Source organism: Populus nigra, chromosome 10 (assembly GCF_951802175.1).
Source record: "Populus nigra chromosome 10, ddPopNigr1.1, whole genome shotgun sequence".
NCBI classification, from domain to species: Eukaryota; Viridiplantae; Streptophyta; class Magnoliopsida; order Malpighiales; family Salicaceae; genus Populus; species Populus nigra.
This window is the reverse complement of record NC_084861.1, coordinates 4403612-4425645: the sequence shown is the minus strand read 5'-3', so window position 1 is coordinate 4425645 and position 22034 is coordinate 4403612. Positions and strand designations below refer to the sequence as shown.

The 22034-nt window shown below is 34.7% G+C and overlaps 2 protein-coding genes across 3 annotated transcripts; one reads left to right on the top strand and one right to left on the bottom strand.

The window, feature by feature from the left end:
* Positions 1 to 537: 537 nt before the first annotated feature.
* Positions 538 to 6126, bottom strand: LOC133704742 (uncharacterized). 2 transcript variants are annotated; one of them, XM_062129686.1, is made up of 9 exons: positions 5911 to 6126; positions 3036 to 3152; positions 2217 to 2281; positions 1867 to 1982; positions 1726 to 1780; positions 1492 to 1612; positions 1223 to 1273; positions 880 to 974; positions 538 to 729 (listed from the first exon to the last, which is right to left on the bottom strand). In XM_062129686.1, the coding sequence occupies exons 1-9, from the start codon at positions 6008 to 6010 to the stop codon at positions 631 to 633; spliced, it is 819 nt and encodes a 272-aa protein (XP_061985670.1). In that variant the 5' UTR covers positions 6011 to 6126; the 3' UTR covers positions 538 to 630. The 2 variants fall into 2 exon arrangements, with proteins under 2 accessions (XP_061985670.1, XP_061985669.1); XM_062129685.1 differs by lacking the exon at positions 5911 to 6126 and adding an exon at positions 3325 to 3707.
* Positions 6127 to 11541: 5415 nt separating this feature from the next.
* Positions 11542 to 21351, top strand: LOC133704666 (uncharacterized). The gene is made up of 21 exons (XM_062129573.1): positions 11542 to 11886; positions 11996 to 12081; positions 12194 to 12295; positions 12970 to 13076; positions 13151 to 13251; positions 13515 to 13602; positions 14001 to 14089; positions 14338 to 14477; positions 14581 to 14743; positions 14893 to 15028; positions 15183 to 15279; positions 15634 to 15763; positions 16872 to 16931; positions 17036 to 17154; positions 18121 to 18245; positions 18848 to 19072; positions 19277 to 19437; positions 19922 to 20085; positions 20723 to 20805; positions 20883 to 20968; positions 21069 to 21351. Exons 1-21 carry the CDS (start codon positions 11680 to 11682, stop codon positions 21210 to 21212), a joined length of 2613 nt encoding a protein of 870 aa, XP_061985557.1. The 5' UTR covers positions 11542 to 11679; the 3' UTR covers positions 21213 to 21351.
* Positions 21352 to 22034: the final 683 nt, after the last annotated feature.

Below are 22034 nucleotides of genomic sequence, written 5' to 3'. Positions count from 1 at the left end.
TTGTACTTTATTCTATAGTTTAATTCTAGTTTACTTTTTATCATCATTCATGGTATTTCAAATACTCAATCAGAGATCTCTGGTCACTCTCTCCCAGCAATGTGTCTATGAATCCCTCCTGGGACTCCCAAAACTCAATTTTCCTTTCTTTTCTTTTCCTGGAAAATACAAATGTCACAGATGGAATTCAAAGTTATGCTTTCAGTACTCAATTTATTTAAAAAAAATGTTTTTTTAAAATTTTTTTCGAGTTTACCAATTATCATTGTAGATCATATTGGATCAATTTCTGCAAGGTTTTTCTATTAAAAAAAATGTTAGTAACACTTGTATGTATTTTTTCCGTGTTTAAAATTTTTTGATTCAACCCACAGCGTGGACAAAAATCTAGTAGAAATCTAATCATCAGTATCATAACTCATACAACTTTAAAACAAAATGTTGTAGTTGGAGTGACAGATTATACCCATTAGATTTTGATATGTATCGAAAAAACGGGATAGCAAATTAACTTAACACGAGAGGAGATGGATTGGATGAAGGTAAAAAGACAAGGACTTGCAACTTAAATGTTAAATAAATACATGAGTGGTCTGAACCAGCATGGCCTGAAACTGAAGGAGGTTAATGCTAAATAAGAAGGCTATAAGAAGGCATGTCTTCAATCCGCAAGACATCATCCATTAGAAGTTCTCTCTCCACCTGAGCTCGAGTAGATTTTAAGATATCCTAATACATAAACATGCAAGGATAATGTCTTGAGGCATTCATGAAATTTGAATTGAAGTGACCACGAAGTATTGGTATACTGGTAAACAGAACTAAACCATGTATCTCTATGAACACAAAAGAAACAAAGTAGATTGTATAGATTCTCACATTGAACTCCATGTATGTAGCATTTCTCTCCAGCCATTGCTTGTCCATGACCACAAACGCCACGCAATAGAGCAGGTCAAATGCCCATTCATTTTCTGAAAACACATGGACTAGTCACTAGGCAGCCATATAAACAAGTGAATTTATATGTCCCTGGGTTACTGACAAAGCTAAGTAGCCAATTCTACTTTCAGCCACTTCACCATCACAGGGTTAAATGACTGTCCTCTACACAAAGACACCTATTCCTAGCCTTTCTAATGTATCGAAGCTGCATAGGGTTTGTTGGGATATATGATTGTATGACCTTAATATTTGACTGGATATAGCTGTTGCTTCTTACCTGATAGCATCTGTAAGAAAACCGATCTTACAAATGTTCTTCTAGTTTTCACTGCAAACAAATAAGTTTGCCAAATTAAAACGGGTGTAAAAGATACAGGAAATTAAGGTCAAATAAAGACATGCGTTCGTTCGTGTAGATGTTCTAGGAGCACAAGGCCATGGAAGATCAAGATTTAGGAAGAGATTAAAGGATGAGAATAATCATGATGTTTGTCAAGATGCAGTTGATGTGATATTCTGAAGAAAAACTAGTCATTTCACACTCACAGGCATCGAGATCGAGCATCTGCATAATCATAAATGTGATATTTACACCAGCAACAGCAAATGGATACTCCCAAGCAGATCTTTTTCCTCCTTGTTTTTTTAGCAAATGTTGAAATGATGTCTGTAACGAAAGAAAGAAGAAGAAGAAGATGTTATTGCGAAACACAGTCTGATGTAGCTAAGGGTTCAGCCAATTTATTCAAACTTCTCTGGATAGCCAGATAAGTATCTTACTGAAAATGTCTTTGCAAAGAATAATAGATTCTCCAAAGAAATGAATCCAGCTCCTCTGTTCACCAGGGAAAAATGCTCAGCTAAATAAGTGAAAATAATTACACTAGATATGCTGAATGGATGACAAGCAGAAAAAACAACCTGAAATCAGTAGATGGATCTCTTCCCTGCCATCCCATTTCTTTCCATTGATCAGATATTAATCCATTTAGTTCCTGATCAGGATACGTGGCAGACCATAGAGCTCTCAAAGCATCCTGTTCTCATGAAACTTCACTTATTAATTGGCCAAGTTTTCTGGCAGAAAAATTTAAAAGCAGGATGCAGTTTTAGGATTTTAGTTTTAACCACTGCATCTAAGTTACCAATTTAATTCTATGAGATATCCCATTCCATATCTCTGGCTTAAGATATGAAACAAAGTTGTCAAGTCAGGAGTTAGGTGCTCCTATGCAAATTCCAATAACTTAAAAAAGGAAATAAAACCATACCTGGTGATCTGGTCTGGACGCATCAAAATAAACCTTCATTCTATGCTTCAACCTTTTGAATCTTTCTTCCTGCGGAATTTAAAACTAATCTATCATGGTGGATTTTCATAAACAAAAAACAGGGAGGGAGGGAGGGAGGGAGAGGGAGAGGAGTGCAACAGATCACAAAACTGGAAAAGCAATAATAAACTTCTATGAGCTCTCAATTTCATGATTGCGGATAAACCAGATTAAAGGTATAGTTTAGGGTAAAATTGAGCCCTATTTCTACACTACCTGTATAATCAAAGGCATTTTAGTGACAATGCAAGCATGGAAAACTCTCTAAGAATAAACAAATGAAATTGGTAATGCACGGCACATATGGCTGACATGGGAGGACAATGAGCAAATCTCAGTGTGTCCTATACTTCTATTTGCCTGCATTTGTGACCGTATATCATTGATCTTCTTAACTAATTGCGAAGAGCAAGCAACCCCTGACAGAGACAAGAGACTTAAACAACAAGGACTAGGACTCTAGGTTTGTCAAGAAGCATTGCAGTGAAGGATGATTGATCAAACTATTGAAACAAGCTTTATCAAGCTGAACTTCCAAGTTTGACAGAGCAGACCAAGTTGGAGCATCACATAGCTCAGCTCCATTTGGCCCATCAATGACAAAGGAGGGCGTTTTTACAGGTAGGGCTTGACATAAGCCAGATGTTTAGAGTTTACTGTTAGAAGAAAAGAAAAATAGTACCAAAAACAACAGGAAAAACCAACAAAAATCATCCTTTTTATTCCTTCAATACAAAATGTTTCTTATTAGGTGTTCACTTGCCTGTCGAGGGGTCAAGTTAATGCAAATTCGTTCATATGCTCCCTTTCGCTTGAAGCAAACACAGGTGAGGCCCTTACCGATCCAAGTAGGTGTCCCACAAGTTGCATCATCATCTGCATACAACCATAAAAATCCTTGCTTCAATTATCAAGTACAACAATCACTTCAGCAACCAATGACGATTAGTAAGATATTTCCAGCCATTATTTTAGCCGAAATACAAGAACGAACAAGGAGGAAAAATAAAAAGCTACCAACACGCAGAGCAAGACAATCTTTAGCCACCTGGTTTCACAACCACGCCAAAGCATTTCATATCAGCAATACGGAAAGGCAATGCTCCCAATTCTAAAAAGTGAAGTTTCAGAAGGTGATGAATCCTACATAACATAAGCTTATTACAGCACAAGACAATGAAAAGAAACATATTTCTGGTGATAGGCATGGAGCAGTCTGCTACCTAACCAGTTTTGTCATTGAAATGGCAGTGGGGACCTACAAACTAGAGCTGACTTAAGCTATGGGCAACTTTAGCAATGATACAAGATTCACTTGACAAAAAAAGCTGTAATAGTTTATCAATTACACTTTGTAAAATAAAAATTATCTTTATTTAATAAAAAATTCAAATATAAAATTAAGATTGCTCAAAACTCCATTCACAGATATACATAAAAATAATATTTCTTAAATATTTTAAAAAAACTTCTTTTCTAGTTTTGCTCGAGATTCTAGGGAGGTTTGTGCTATGTCCTCGTACAAATACGTGCGTATACAAAGAGTCCAGTGGTATTTTACTATCTTTTTCGTCTCAATGCCTGCTGCCAGTCAAACAGTAGAGAGAGTGTAGACACGCGCTGAGCAGGAAATCTGGGACCACGAATCCGACCACATGGGGAACATATGGTATCCATGTAACTATGTAAGCACTCGATCCAACACGCACTAATAATGGAAAGTGCGTCAAGGTGCCCTATTTATAAAAAAAAAAAAAAAAAAAAACCATCCAATCATCTCAAAGCACTGGTTCGCTGTTGTTTTTCCTTTGCGCCTAGTTGCAAATAGAGACAAACCTCCACTCTCCGCCACCGTTTACGGTGTATTTTTTTAAAAAATAACCTAAGTAAAAAAAAAATAGAAAAGGGCCCCAAACATAATTTTTTTCCTTTAAAAAAAGGTGGTCATTTGTTTAACGGAAGGTCTTTGTTTGGCAATTATACTATACCTGAACTTACCAAAAAAAAAATTATACTATACCTGCGCGACCTTTTAGTGGGAAGTACACCCGTCCAATCAAGGACCGTCACTGGCCCGCAAGAGAATGGGCTTCGGTTCCCTTTTCGGTGCACTTTGGTCCCCTTCTCCCTCGCTCACAGTTAGTTACTCCGATAGTCTCAATTGCGCCGAATCCGGACAGATACAAATAACCGGTTCATTCCACGTTAATCCCAAATTTGCTGTAATGACCTATCATATTTACATAATAATTATATTTTATTAAAGAGGCATTTTTTTTATAAAACACATTTATAAAAAAAACACTTTCCAAACTTTCTATTTTTTTTAATTATTTAACTTTAAATAAATTAATTAATAAAAAATAGTTTTCAATATAAAAAAAACAAGCCTTTTTAATAGGAAAGTGTTTTCCTTCTTGAAACTTGAAAAACACTTCTTGTATCTTAAAAAAAATAAAATGAAATGATTAATTAAAATCAACTATTAAACTAAGATTCATAATACTAAAAAACAATTTAATATTTTGATAAATATAAAATAAAAATTTATTGAAACATACATTGAACACTCCAGCATGTTAGACGTGCCGCAACATCTAGACAACACTTTAGACACTGTGCAGTCTTCGAAGATAGCCTTTCTTGATAGGGTTAGAATAGTCCCGACAACTTCATCTCCAAGCAACATGTGTGGCCTATTAGTTTTCAGTGTCGATAGTCTTTTTTTTTTTTTTTTCAAGCTTAGCCTTTTAAATTCTCAAAACAACTCTTCAATTTATTTATTTTTTAAATTTATTTTTTCTTTGATTTTGTTCATATTTTTTTATTACTATTTATTTTATTTGAATAATTTCTAAAATTAGATTTTTTTATTTTATTATCCTATAGCTTTTTTAGTTGTTGGTCATTTTTTTAATTATTATTTATTTATTTAAAGTAATTTATAAAATTAGATTATTTTTTTTAATTTTATCTTTTTAAAACTAAATTAATAAGTGATTTTTAGCTTGATTTCATGGCATAGCATGATCAAATATAAAAAAACTATTTTCTAACTAATTTTCTATGAAATAACTATCCACCAAAAATTAATTACTTTACATAGGAACTACTTTCTAAAAAAAAAGAAAGTTTCCGGCAAAGAAACTGGCCTAAATTAAAATATCAAGTGGTTTAGCATGTGTTCATTTCCCGATGCATGCAATGCATAGATTTATGGTAAAACCGTGTCCACCACTAGTATATTGCCAGTAATGTTCTCGTAGAACACGGATCTAGATCCAATTACACAAACACTTGGCAGAGAGTTTTTTTTTTTTTTTTGTTATCAGAATTCATTGATTAAAATTCGTGAAAGAAAAAAAAACAAATCAGATATTGCATTATCAAGGAGGAGAATATTATTTGACAGAGAAGACAATCCAGAGTGTCTGATTGCAATACAAATGAATGGAGAATTAAACACACGCAGAGCTCTGGAAATCGAAAACACTACGAGTCAATTGAAGTTGATACTGCAGTTGATGGCAGTGTGTGCTTGGGACATGAAGCTATATAGAAACAGAGGAGCTAATCAATGCAAGGGGATCAAATGGTAGAGGTCGCCATGCCAGAGTGAGGAGAAAGAGAATACCTGAAGAAGCAGAACCGTGAGCGCATGATCGGTTGACGGATGTTGAAGGGGAGAGATTACGGATGGCTACGCAGCTGCCCTCACTCCTAACCACGCTCATCTCAAAATTATTGAAATCCACCAATTCACTGAATACACCCAGTTCTGTGGAGGAAAAAACAAAACAGGGAGGGAGGGAGGGAGGGAGGGAGCGGTTCCTTCTGGTCCCGACTTTGGTGATTGAGGGGGGGGGTGATAAAGGGATTGTCAAATGCCGAGAACACCCCGGCCCCTTCCTCGTCCCGTTTCACAAATGGAGACGAATTTACGGATTGCCCAGAGAGAGGTCAGCTTGTCGATACCATGTAACTCAATTGACATTATTATCTTATTCTTTAAATATTGCTGTTAATCAATTACGAATTCTTATGCTCTCGACAGTTATCTAATATGGCCCGTTTTGGATCGTGGTAAGTTTTATTTTTAAATATATTAAAATAATATATTTTTATTTTTTAAAAATTACTTTTGATAATAATACATCAAAACGATTTAAAAATACAAAATACTTTACAACTACAAAAATAAACAGGTCGTATATAATTAATGTTGTTTAAATGATTATTAGTTTACCATGTCAAGTACATGTTGTGATTTGAATAAAAAAAACAAATGTAAAAAATATATATTTATAATTGATAATTATTTGATATTGCTATTAAACCCGTCAATTAATTTGTTGATTAATTCTAAAATCTTCTGATCTAATTTTTTATCTAATTTGAGTTTAAAATTAAATCACATGTGAGTTGATCTAATGTGACTTGATCAACTATGTCGGTCTAAACACAACCCAATCACCAAAAAAAATTTAAAGATAAAATTGATAGAAATAAATCTCATGACTCAACTTTATATATGGCTCGGATTTAATATTAAATTAAATAAAAGTCAAAGAGTTTAATATTAAATTAAATAAAAATTATTTAACATGATTAAGTTAACTTGATTAGTATAAAGATATCATTTATCTTTTTAAAAAAAACTTAGATTTTTTTCCACGAGCTTTCCCGGATCTCTTTTAGTTGCTTTAGGTAATGGTTTACACCAATCATATTACACTACGAAGTATCATTCGAAAAAATGGCTATCCAGTTCCATGCACGAGGGAGTGCATAGTCCAAGCATCTCAATTACTGCTGTTTCGAGCAACCAGATCTTCGAAGAGGACCAAATAATTGAACCCTTAATCCTTGAAATCCTCCCATGCCTGATGATTTTAGATCCTTCTCCCTTCTCGTTTTGCTGCTCCTGTACTTTCATTTTTAGAATTTATCACGAGCCGAGAAGGAAATCTAAGAGGATTATTGCAGAAAAATCCGGATGATTCATCATTTGTAGATAACAACGAAAGGGCAGTACAGACTTTTTAGCTTGTTTGTAGTTTGGCAAACCTACAACTCGGCAGACTTCTGTGGTTGGTGACAAAAAGTCTAAAGCAGTCTTCAGATTCCACATGGCAGACTGTTTTCGGAACACTCCCGAGTAAACTTATCAGTGTTATCTCTATACAATCTGGGAATGCCATGCCCAGTCTCGTTCAAGAGAGTGGAAGCCCCGCGCTAAAAGCAGGAAATTCTGAGTTCCTGGTGAGGGGACATTTGGAGCTGATTCCAAACGATAATTTCATATATTTTGAATTATTTTTTTCATTTTGAATTATTTTTATATATATATTTAGATTTTTTATGTCTTGATGTAAAAAATAATTTTTTAGAAAATAAAAAAATATTATCTTAATATATTTTTAAATAAAAAATACTTTAAAAATAATTATTACTATAATTTTATCTATCGTCAAGATTTTTTAGTTTTTTTTTTATTCATAATAAGTGAAAGCAATTTTTTTTACTCACTGATCATGTTTAAAAACAAGTGGTGGATATCTAAGGTGATATGATCACCACAAGTTGTTTATTGTAATTTTTTAAATAATAATTATTAAATAAAAAAATAAAAAACTTATCACTTATTAACCAGAATATTAGATTTCTAGTTAACATGATATTAGCGTAGCTAATAATAATATATAATTTTTTTATACTAAATTTAAAATCCAATATCACAGCAGGGCAAAATGGTTCATAGTTCAAACCTTTTTTCTTTTATATATCAAATAATTAATTTTAATTTTACCAGGGAGTATATATGTGACTGGATAATTGCATAAGATATTTAAAAGTTTGTTTAGATTTTTTTGATTTTGAATCATAATTCAAAAGTTATTTTTTTATAAATAAATTATGATAAAAGCTATGCATAGTATTTATATATAAATAAATTAAATTACAAGTTATTCATAACTAAATATATTTTAAATTTTTTTATGAATCTTAAATTTAAAAAAAATAACTTGACTCGATTAACAAAATTATGCCGACACCCTCCTCGCTGAGGTAAAAAGTAACTGCAGCTGTGCGTTCCACGAGCTTGAATAGCGCCTTAGATAAATGGGAGTTCGGCCGACTACAAAAACAAGGATAATTACGTTATGTTTTTGGAGTCTGCTACCTCACACTTTATTGCTTGGTCTTCTGATCGCAGATTTTATGTAACTGCCACGTGGCAAGGGTTCCGAGAGGGCAGAAAAGGCATTTTGCAAAGAACTTTTTAGAGGAGGGAACTTTTGGAGGCTTGAAAGCATGGCAACAAGCCAACACGGAGAATCATGGATGTCACCCACGCTACCTAACTCCCCACATGGCTATAACAGTAGCAATGCAACTCGCCACTTCCTAGCTCGGAAACTTTCTTCTTGTTCCTTTTTCCACGGATATTAACTATTAATAATATATAAAAAAACAAGCGATAATTTTTATGATTATAATTTTTTTAAAAAAAATAGTTTTTGAAATATTATCTAATGTATATAATATTGTATGTTGTGTTAGTATTTAATTGTATCCATAGTTAGGTAACTCACCGGCTCGGAAACTTTTTTTTATTTTTTTAAGGATATTAATTATTAATAAAAATATTAATCATGGTGTGTCTAGTATTGTGTTAATTTTTATTTTTATAATTAAAAAAAATATTTTAAAAAATATTTTCAGTTACAATTTAAAAATACTAGCTGGTATTTACAAGATCATGTATCAATGATTTGATTTTATCAAGAATAAAATAATTATAGTAATAAATTAAGTTATTTTTTTTATTTTCTTATTTGATTTAAATGGTTTAATGTAGCGATCACACTGTAGTGACTTTTAAATATTATACTTGCTATAAAAATATATTGTTTATTTTCAATAATGCGTATCTTGCTGCTTGGAAATAACGCACAGGGAGAGGGGTTTTTTATTTTTGAAAAAATAAATAAATAAAAGATCTACTTTCTAATAAATTATGAGGCATGGGGATTAAATTGAATTGATTGAAAAAGTAAGAGGGGTTGTATGTATACAATAGTTTTTTTTATATATATATATAAAAAAAAGAAAAGAAGAGCGCTAGGGGATCCTGCTGCCTTCCCCTGTCTCTTTGGGCTGGAGATAAATTTCACAAAGTCATACTCCGAAGTCCGAACTGGTTTGTCTGAAGCTTTGATTGGTGGATTCCATCAGATAAGAATGGTAATTTTTTAATTTTCGTTCGATGCTGTCCCCTGGTTTCGCCATATAAGAAAGACAAAGACATGCATGTCACGGGTAATATAGGAGATAAAAAACGCTTTTCACTGCGAGGTAAAAAACTCGAGCTTCAGTGCATTTTTTTACCCTGGACCGCAGAGGAGCTATTAGAAAGTTTAAGTGAGTGTGTTTGATTTTGTCGTTGCACACTTTTTTTTAAAAAGGTGTTTTTAAATTTATTTTTAGTTTAAAAATATATTAGATTTAATTTTTTAGGTATTTTTGAATAATTTTAATATAATGATGTCAAGAATGAGAAAAAAATAATTTTAATATATTTTAAATTGAAAAATACGTTTAAAAAATATCTTGTATTGTAATACTAAACACACTAATTCATATGTATAGTGCTTATTACTCAATGTTGCTTTAAAGTTTATTTGGTAATGTAGCTGAGTTACGATTAAAATAGTGTTCTATCTTGACCATAATTTTGAAATTGAATATGAGACATGAGTTCTCGTCGCTTATATAACATAAGAGTCTTCTCTCTCTTCATAGTTAAGGTATTTTAAATAACAAAACTCATTACGTTTCTAAACCCATATCAAATAGGAATAAGGCCATCTTTTAAAGGCTTATCATGTACGAATATGGACATACATCATTATTGATGTTGTATATAGAAACGCCAACCATGATGTACTGCCTAAGGCCATCGTTGGGGGGATTATAAAGATGTCACCGTCTCACATCGGCTGAAAAACAAGGGAGTTAGTCATTTATTTAGTACGAGAATATCATCTCTCCTTAAAAGACACATTTTTAAAGACAAAACTCATTACGTGTCTAGACCCATGTTGGATGGTACAATACTTTTTCAGGGGTTGGTCATGTATGAATATGAGTGTACATTATCAGTGATGTTGTCAGTGGAGAAGTCAGCCATGTTGCGCTATCCAAGTTCCTCCTTTAAGGGATTATGATGTTGTCATTGTCTTATATTTGTTAAAGGATGAGAGTCTTGCCTCTCTCCTCAAAAGATGTTTTTTCAATAATAAAAACCACTACGTGGATGAGTCTATGTCAACTGAGAAAATATCTCTCGGGAAGCTTACTATGTGTGAATGTGAACACATATCATTACTGACGTTTAATGTGAAAATGCCAACCATTATGCACCACCCATGCCTCTTGTTTAGGGAGTTATGGTGATGTCATTATCTCACACCAACTAAGATGTAAAGGCTTTAGACACTTATATAGCATAAGGGTCACCTATCTCAATAAAAGATTTATTTTCAATAACAGAACCTAATATGTGGAAACTAGGATAATACTTATTGAGACCTCATTTTGTGTAGATATGGACAAACATCATTATTGGCGTCATCTGTTGAAACGCCAATCATGTTGTGCTATCTAAACCCTCGCCTGAGAGGTTACGATATTATCACTATCCTATATTAGTTAAGAAACGAGGATCATTGTCACCACTTTATACAATGGGTCGCCTGTATAGCATACAAGTCTCATTTCATCTCAGGAGATGTTTTTTCAATAACAAAACTCATTACGTGGCTAAACCCACATCAATTGTACCTTTTGGAGTGCCTGCCATGTTGTGTAGACACATGTCATCATAATAATTAATATATACTAATTTATTAGAAAAAAATCAACATGCATATGAGGCATTGTGCGAGAAATTCTCACATACTTACAATCAGAATGTCCAGGCCTCACTGTAAAGCCTTTGCGCTCCCTGGTAGTGTGGTTGCAAGCTTGCAACATGTACTTTGGGTTTTGGCTCTAAGGTGAACGAAAGGGAAGCAACTTGCAATTTGCATATCAAGCTTTAAGGAAAGGTAGCAGGAGATACCTCCGTTTGGAGTCCATTTACTTATTAAGGCCCAAACAAACTAGACAAGCTTAGCTTCGGCTCAGAAGAAGGAGCCCACCCACCCAAGCGTGAACTGGAGGGAGAGGAGAGGGAGTTCTTTAAAATCGACTGGCACTTGATGCACCGATACAAAACTCAGCGCCCGCACTCTTCTGAGCTGAAAATTTCTTCTACTCTCCCTCCAACATACTATATAATATTTCCCGTTCCAATCTTGGAAATTGAAAGGAAAAAAGAAAAAACAGAGACCCAGAAATGGCGTCGAGGCTGAGCTCAAGAGACGTATCTGGATTCAAATTCATCTTCTTTCTAGCGATTATGTACGTTATCATATCGCTTCTTGTTCACTCCGTACTTCACATGAAATTCATTACGCCCCTCTCGATCGACGCCCCTCTCGATCGCTTCTCCGAGGCCAGAGCCATCCACCATGTTGCAGTTCTAACCACAGACGATCGTCAAGTCAGTCCCGCCCTCATTTATGTGCTTGCATGTCCCTCTTGTTTTGTTACGGAGTTTTCAATTTTCTTATTTATTTATTCATTGGCTTTTAATGTTGATAAATTAAAAGGAAGGGCGTCCTGGATTAAGAAAAGCCGCGGCGTATATTAAAGAGCAGTTAGAAATGCTGAAGGAGAGAGCTGAATCCAATATCAGGTTGTTATTCTCTCTTCAGTAATGCTGGTGGTATGGTCGACCGTTTAAGTGATAATTTTTAATTTAGTTATGATTTTGGTTTTTACTTTATTTAATTTTTATTTATTTGCAGGATTGAGGTTGAGGAGACCACTGTTAATGGTTCCTTCAATATGATATTTCTAGGCCACGGCATATCTTTTGCTTATAGAGACCATATAAATATTGTTGCCAGGTAATTTCCTTACTCCTTGCTCAAATGGTATTGCCTGTTCAAGTTTGTGTTCATGTGCTGACGTCCGATTCGTGCTAGAACCATCGAGGAATGGGATGTGTTTTTTCCCTTGCTTACTGGGACCACTATTTTTAGATGGAACTCCCCTGAAAGCATGATCGGAGATTTCACTTGGAGGTGGGATACATCCTCCAAGAAGAATGTGTCTTCCATTTTGAAAGGACTGGACTTCGCAACTTCGTCGAAAAATTGTGGCCTCTGGACTTGTTACATATAAGCTATTCAGCACATGAAATTTTAATTGCATTCTGAAGTGTCGTATGAAACTTTATTGTTCACTGCTAGAACAAAAGCTAGGAAGTTGAATCCTGTGAAGGGAAAGGGAAAATGCTGAACCATTTCTTTTTTACCTTGGAAAAAATATTAAGAAAGGTATTGCATTACATTTTAGAGGGAAGCTCTAAGTGATGTATAGGAAACGACTAATAAGGAAATGGTGCCTTATTGGATGAGGAGAACAATGATAGTAGATTGTGTCATATGCTTTGCGCTTTTATCTTGCATGTGCAGTATTATAATTGGTTATAATGTATGCCTTATTTGATAATAAAGAGTGTATTTTTATCTTAGATTTTTGGAAAACAACATTTGGACTAACTTCTACTTGATAACAGGATATCATCAGCTGATTTGCAAGAAACTGACCCATCTGTGTTAATTAATGGCCATTTTGATAGTCCTCTTGGTTCACCAGGAGCTGGTGATTGTGGTTCATGTGTTGGTGAGTACATTGTATCTCGTAACCACTTGGACTGCCTTAAAGACGTTAGTTTACATGTTTTCATTGTTTTGCAGCATCAATGCTGGAATTAGCTAGAGTTACGGTAGAATCTGGCTGGATCCCCCCCCGGCCAATTATTTTTCTTTTTAATGGCGCAGAAGAACTTTTTATGCTGGTATAGTATCCGTTTGTAAGCAATATTATTATTTGAGTACTTTTGTTAAAAAAATAACGTTTGTTGTGTTGACATTTCCATCATGGACAAGTCATATTTCTGAACATACTGAATGCAGCTTTCTTTTTCCTACTTTGTTGGACAACCGCAACAAATTCCTTGCAGTCAAAACACATTTACTGGACCATTATTTATCAAGTTATTTTCTATTTAACTTCTCTCACTATAATCTTAAAAGCGTTTGGTTGATTATGATGTCTCAGGGTTCACATGGCTTCATGACGACACATAAATGGCGTGATTCAGTTGGAGCTTCTATAAATGTGGAAGCATCCGGGACTGCTGGTCCTGGTAGGATATGATCCAATTCCAATGTTACTTTTCTCAACCTTTTTAGAATGCATATGGAACATTGACTCAATGATTTGGGGAAAAGGGAACTGGATTTAGAGCAGAAAACAGAAAGCAGCCTGTGATCTGCAGAACATACAACTTCTTTCCTATATCATGATTGATCCAGGGGGCAGCCTCTTAAAGTTAGCTCAACATACATTCACATTATATCAGAATAAATGTACCATGTTCTCAACATCACTCCCAAAACTGCCAGATATGAAAATATAAGAAATGAATTAAAATTTTATTTGTTGGTAGTTGGGAACATAAGTTTTTGACTTTTCTTAATGATTCAGAGTTCTGTGTAATGGTCCTGCTGCTCTATGCTAATGTGAATACTGTTGTATTAACAGATTTAGTCTGCCAATCTGGACCCGGGTCTTGGCCTTCTCAAGTCTATGCAGAGTCTGCAGTATATCCCATGGCACATAGTGCTGCGCAGGTTTTCTTTTCTTTTTCTTGTTTTTTAAATTTAACTTCAAAACATTCTGATGAGTATTTTATTTTGTGGTTACTTGTAAGGAAACAAAGAAACAAATATTTTTTGCATGATTTTGTTTCATATTCACCTGGGCCACTTTAAAATTCTCCTAACATATACGTGCGGTTTATTCCAATACCCATCTGCTGTGCATGTCCTCTCTTTGCATTTAATTATTTCAGTTCTAAATGATCTATTTCTCTATGTAGGACATCTTTCCTGTGATTCCTGGAGATACAGATTACAGAATATTTTCCCAAGATCATGGGAACATTCCAAGCCTTGATATCATCTTTCTTCTTGGTGGTTATTACTACCATACATCCTATGATACATTGGACAAATTACTGTATGCTTTACATTTTGGTATATATATATATACTTCATTGGAATTCTTTTGTCGCTTTATTCTTGAGTGTGTCCTCTGATACATTTGAATGTACTCATGCCAGACCTGGGAGCATTCAAGCTCGTGGAGACAATTTGCTTAGCATTCTCAAAGCCTTCACAAATTCTTCCAAGCTACAAAGTGCTCGAGAAAGAGAATCTAAAGCCACAACCAATGGCTACGAGGATGAGAGGGCTGTTTTCTTTGATTACTTATCATGGTTCCTTGTACGCTGCAAAATTTATGACATCTTCTCTATCCGATGTTTCATTATTCTTTCTTAAATTTTAACACATTTATGACTCACTATATGACCTTTTATGACCTTGAGTAATGCATAACATCGTCCTTTTATCTATAATGTTTTTTTTTTCAGATTTTCTATTCAAGAAGGGTAGCTGTGGTACTCCATAGTATTCCCATCGCCATCTTTTTTGTAATGCCATTCCTTTTGCATTTTTGGGATTCTAGGTCACGTTCATGTTTTGCAATCTTCTATGATTTTGTGAAAGGTTGATTCTCTACTGCTGATTATTATTTGAATTTTTTCTTCTGAATCTCCATGCTTTGATACCCCACACCACCTCCACATTGATAAGTTAATAGACACAAGACATGCACATTGAAGATTTTGTCGATAATACTCAGAACCTGTTTACTTTCCAGGACTGCTTTTCCATGCTGCTGGGATTATACTGGCAATTATTTTCCCGATTATCCTTTCTATTTTGCAACTGTTCTTCTCTAGTTATGCTTTGAGCTGGTGAGTTTGTTCTCTGGTTCATTTGATTTATTCTCCCTGGTATTTTGAATGGGAAAAAGTTCACAAGGTGTGAGTCTGCTTTAACCGTGGCTCATGGTTTTTTTCAGTAGTTTCCTTGTATTCAGCAACAAGATGAACTTCAATTGGATGATGATGTTATAATGATGAACTTCAATGGGAGACATCATAAATCTCTTCTGTATCTTAGGAGTAGCTGTAGCTTCAACTGTGAGAGGAGGGGTGCGTGTGTGTGTGTGTGTGTGTGAGAGAGAGAGAGAGAGAGAGAGAGAGAGAGAGAGATGATGTTGTAACTGTTGGTCATGGTTCACATTGACATGCAATATCCAAATGCAGGTTTGCACATCCATACCTGGCATTCTTGATGTTCATTCCCTGCTCACTTGTTGGTTTGCTAATTCCAAGAACTGTTTGGGGTTGTTTCCCCCTCTCTCAAGATGTTTCAGTTATCAAGAAATCAGAGGAGGTACAATTACATAGCATATATTTTTTTGAGAAATCACTTACTCAGGGCATGCTTTTTACATTTTCTTTAATCACATGGCTAGAAGCGTTTGCAAATCAGGAGTTCTTGGAATTTGTACATCCTAGGCAATGATATTCATATGGAACATCTTTGGTTACTGATAATAATAATGAGTATATATACCATTTAATATGGTGTTCAAGTCGTGCTACATTTTACTGACTTCACCAATGAGAAGAAATTTCAAAATAATTGATTCAAATGCAAGTCTGCATTAGAATATGAGGAAACAATATAGAAAACCAATTTATTAGGAATTGAAAACCAATAGACAAACATGATCATAAGACGGGTTGCTTTTATAAATGGGGCAAGATGTCCTCTAGTTGATAAGGATGACAAACATTTGATATGCATGGCATTTAGTAGAGTTCGGTGACCAATTTTTGGTCACTGTCTTTACTTTGATTACTATATTGTTGAGCTTCTCCTTTAATAGGGCCTCATTGAAAAGTAAAGCATTAATTGTAATAGCAGACCTAATTAGGATATTTGATAATTGTGAAAAGTTCTCCAAAAACCAATTGCTGAAAACTATCTTCTTGAATTACGTCAGCTACTTCATATGGATGGTGGACATGCTTCACTTCTCTCTCATAGAAATTTTTCTTCTTTCCTTAGTATGTTTACAATGGGCTATTGCTTGGCACAATGTAAAGGTAAACCTTTTGGCTTGCGACCTCAAGGTTGCTGTTTTGAGCCTTGAGATCAGCAAGCAACTCCATGTTAAAAGGTAGAAGGGTAAGATTGCCTCCAAATTCTCTTTCGAAGACTCCCCTTTAAGGGTCCAAATTGCCAAGACAAACTTTCCATAAAATATGCAATTCCACCACAACTGTTAGTGATTTGATTCATTGGACTCTTTGATTTGTGTTGTGCGGCTAATCCTAATTTTTTTCTACATCCTTTTTAAATTGTTTGGTAGCACTATGCCTTTCTTGGAGTTTGATGAAGTTTCGCATGCATCTTCTGGGTGTTTTAAACCTAGTCCAGTTGCATCATCCATCACAGAAGCTAGCAGATATCTGAAATGGAGTATATTTTGCAGGCACTAGCTGAAGAAGCAAGATTTTGGGGAGCATTTGGATTTTATGCTTGCTTAACTTCAGTATGTAATCACTATTTTTAGTTTACTATTTTAGAAAAAATCTACATGCCTTCTAGATTTTGATAGTTTCTAAAATTTTCAACGGCTAACTAAAGTAAAGACAGGCTTATCTTGTAGCTGGGCTCAGTGGAGGGTTTTTGACCTTTTCCGTGTCTGCATCTATGCTTCCAGCATGGATCCTCTTTTCCCTATCTATCAAGTCCAGTGATCATCAATCACTAAGGTACTGGGTTCGATGGATCACAATCAAATTCCTTCTTGTGAATGTTGGCTGGATTTTTCTTCTCAATTGGTTATTATATTGAAGTTGCATGTGTTGCATTGCTGGTTTGTGATGTTGTGCATGGAGACTTCTATTTTAATGTCTCTTAGAACTGCTTTATAATGCTATCTTTGCTATAAATAGTTGAAGCATGCTGCAAAATATCAGCCGTTCAGTGATTTGTGTCTATTTATATATCCCATATACGTGAGGTGTTATCCTTTGGTGACTTTTTAATGAACTTTGATACACTGAAGTTCTTGTTGCCTCAAAATATCTACTCTGGCTGATTTTCCACCTTTCAAGTATGCTGGACCTCCATTTTAGTGTTCTTATAGCATCATTTTGGAGCCTTCCTTGAAAGATAGGTGTTGACTTGGAATGTCTTTTAGATTTCTTCAAGACATGTCATGTTGAACTCTGACACAACAGCCGCCATCAAGCTGTCCTTAACTTTTTTAAAAGATTCCTCAATTAATTGAAAGATAACATCGAATTTGCTACTTCTGAATATTTTCAAGAACCACTCCTTGTGATCCTCTTAATAGACTGTTGAAATGCATCATATGTTTTTTTCTGCTGCACAGGGTTCTGGAGTGTTGTTAATTGGATCCAAAGCACAGCTTGTTGTCTTAGCTAGTTCTGGAACATTTTGAGGGAGCACAATTTTTTTGTGCACTTTCCTATTGTTTTTTCAAGTGTTTTCATTCTTTTCTTTTTTCTTCTTGTTTACGAGACTTGAAACAGTCTTGCAGGAGATGGGGGTGATAACATGCCAAATGGAACATAGATTGTTGTCTCTTTGCTCTTTTTTCTCACATTAAATTCTTTTTTTTTTGCTGCATTTTAGTCACTTTCTAATTGAAGAAAGGTGGCAAATGGTAGCCAAAAAAACAGAAGTGGTATGACTGATGCTCTTTCTTTCAGGTCAGCAATTTTTTATGTAATACCTCTAATTCCATGTCTCGCATACTCAGTATATTTTGGGGGGTTTCTTACCCAATTTTTGATTGAGAAGATGGGCATGATGGGTGCCGTCCCACCTCCCTATGGTTAGTATTCCTGAACTATTTTTTCTGATGCTGTTTATATCAATTGGATTTTTTCTGGTTGTTCTTCTGAATGTGAGATGGGCATCAATATATGCTCATTTCCGTACTTTAACTGGAAAATTGAATTTTGTATAAATAATATTGTCAGCAAGTGTTTTTTTTTTTCCACTGCTGGTTGTTGATAACTTTTGGACAGGTGTAGAGGGAAAAAGAAGAATTGGACTGTCAGATACTTCCAACCGATTCTTATATGAATTATCCTTTCTATTTGTTTTTTATCTGAGGTGCAAATGTTAAAAATACTTGATGTGATGTTTCGTTTTATTGGATCGACTTTATATAGACTGCCTTCATTATGTGTCATATGGTGGTATTTTCAACTTTGATATGGCTAAAAGAGGATGATGTACTTATATCCCTTTAAAAGTTCTGCCTGTACTCTTCTCTCGATGACTTTCAAGTATGCTGTAGGATAGATATTGATTTCCAGTAGTCAATAATATACAGAACCATTATGATTGTTTTGTACAGTTATAACTGAGCAATCAATTATATGCTCTGAAGTAAAGTGTGGATTATGATTACCAGATCCCTTCTTGCAGGCTATTATGTTCCTGATGTTGTAGTGGCAGCATCAGTTGGGGTTGTAACTGGTTGGTGTGTGGGCCCACTAATACCTGTTTGTAGTCATTGGTTAGCTCGGTCTTCGATCTTGCAGCTCTTGTCGCATATTAGTGTACTTGCTCTGGCTCTCTCATCTCAATTCTTTCCATACAGCAATGCTGCACCAAAGAGGGTTGTTTTTCAGCATACACTTGTTACTACAGGTATGAAGAAGAGAGCACTTGATATTTAAAGCCTTTTAAAACTCTAGCTAGTTATAACTGCTAGATAGATTTTGCATTGATGTGTGAATTATGAACACAGTTCAATTATTAGCTCTGTTATGGGCTTCTTTATTCGTTCTGATTTTAAGCCCCCTTACTCAGCCATCTTGTCTGAAAACTTATTTTACTTCTGTGGATTGACAGGTGTAAATAGGATTGTGGACTCCAGCTACGAATTTTCTGTTGTAGATTCCAATTCTTTATTGTTTCTTTTCAAATATGCTCCCGAAGTGGCAAAGGAATTGCATATTGGCCAAGAGTTATCTTTTGAAACTGCTATTATGTCTCACCGAGAGACTTGGATGGTAAGCAAATTTCACATTTAATATCAGTAGCTAATGCTACCTCAAATCTATGATTTGAGGTTGCTCTTTTGCCTTTTCTAGACATAACATGTTATATAACTCACAATCACAACAGATGGCTGGTTTCTCGTGTCGGTATTTGAATCACAAGCACCTGTCCTTAGGCAACATTCCCTTTTTTATTCAAATCTGGAAGCACGTGATAATTTTCTTTCAATTTGTTAATCTTTCCTCTCTCCCAAACCTGGGCATTTTCCATAACAGCCTCATTTAAAGAGAGGGGGGAGGGGGGTTGATTTCCTATCATGTGCCAGGTTTTCTCATCTTTCAATGGAGTGGTAGATTTAGTTTTGGTGCCCATCAAGGGCAAGTTACTTCATCTTGAATTATATGTTCTAAAGTGGTTGCAAATCAATCAAATTCATTGATAAACCTTATTTTGTGTAACTTTCTTTCTGTTTTTTTATATAAATTTATTTGGCAGGGAATTTTTCCAGTGCCTTTCTTGTTTTCTCAAAGCTTAAAGTTCCCGGCAAGGAGTGATGGCATTTTGAAACGCTATAGATATTTCCCTCACATATCTAATTACAAGCCACATACCGTCTCCAGCGACAAATCTCGGAGAGTTCACTTGGAATTTTATTTGGGGTGAGTAGAATGTACTGTTGATCTTCATGGAAGTGCGCGAAAACTTGTCTTGTGCTTAAAAAATATACTTCTTTGAGTTTTTTGCGTCCTCGGTTTGGAGGGATAGGATACAGGAATACTCGGTTCAACTGTCAGCTCATGCAAGAAACTGTTGGAACATTTTCTGACAGTAGCGCACAGTGTTGCTAGGGTAGGAATTCAAACCTGGATTATTCCAGGTGAGGGTGTGCTGTCTAGCTCAGCTACACCCACTTGCCTTGAACCATAGGACGATGTTAGAAGATTGTGGTGTTACTTTAACAAGATTATTGCTCTGTTTAATGAGCAAACTGTCCACATGCTTCTTGCCTGATTAATTATAAATCTATCATTCATATACATATATCGTGGAAAATATGCGTGTTTGCTTTTAGAAGTTTGTATTTTTAATGGATAATTGGTAGATGTTCTATAGATCCAAGACACGGCAAAAATTGAAGTATCAACATCGGGAATGCTATTTGACTGCACAGGAGAGAAACAACTAAGAAAAGCTCAGTTTAAAATTTTAATTTTAATTCGCGTGGAATACTTGTGTGCATATGTTATATCATAAAACATAGATATCGTTTTAATCTTCATACGCTGTGTCTTTTAGTGACTTGGAGGAGGTTTGGGTAGCAGTCCTTAACATAACCGGTCCTTTATCAAGCTGGTCATTTGCAGACAATATGCTTTCAGGTACGAAATTTTAAGATTCCACTTGTCTGTGAGTATTTTGCTCTGTTCTGTAATTAATCACTCTGGAAATCGGGCAGTTCCTGAGACAGTTGATGGTGGTCCACCATCCTACATTCTAAGACTTAGTGGAAACAGCCAACGAAATTGGACTTTCTGGTTAGAGGTAAGGTTCTGTCCTTGATTAGCTTAGTCTACGAGGATGTTTCTTTTTAGACATAGTTCAATTTTGTTAAAGAGCTATAAATTCTCTTTGGAAAGTACAGGCTAGCAGTTCTGATGATTTAAGGGTGGAAGTTGCTGTGGTAGACCAAGTTTTAGATGATGAAGCAAGGAGGTTGAAGGGCCTTTTCCCAGAGTGGGCTGATGTCATTGCCTATTCTTCCTTTATGTCCAGCTACATTTTCTGACTGCCAATGCATAAACTTGCCCAAACATTGGCTTGAAAATTATTTAGATCCAGATGACTGACACTCATGGGAACTGTAGTTCAATTTGCATACTTTTTTGAAAGCTTAATTTAAATTGTTTCATTATTCAGTTTTGGAACTGCAAAGATTGCAAAGTGGCATGACAGTAATCCTAAAGCCAGTAGAGCTTATTTTGACAGTGTAGTTGTGGTTGTTTTTCAAATAATTTTTCGTGTCAAAATGCATACTAATAATTTTTTTTATTTTTTAAAAATTATTTTTGATATCAGCATATCAAAATGATTCAAAATATATAAAACATATTAAATTTTAACAAAAAAAAATTAAAGTTTTTAAAAACACGATTTATATCATGTCAACAATGTTATATGCACCAACATGAATAGAATCTGCTTCAAGTGGTTTCAGGTTCTGCAACCTGAGCCTCTGCCACTTGGTAAAAATAGAAAATTAAAGTACCTGGCTCTCAAAAAAGTAGGGAAAATCTTTCAGTGTTGATGGAGTAAGTATTAGTATCTTATTAGTGAGAAAAAGAAAATAAAATTCATGACTTATAAATAATAATAATATAAAGGAGGGACCTAATTTAAAAAATCCCATTGTAAGGACTAAATTGTAACTTTTATAAATTATCATGACCAAATATTTTCAAATAAGGCAATTTGTGAATAAAAGTAAACTATAGGGATTAAAATAAATTATTTAGAAAATTATAACGACTAAAATAAAACTTTACCGAAGCCTTCATTATTTTACAACCAATGTAATAAATTATCCCATTAATTACATTATATTATTTTT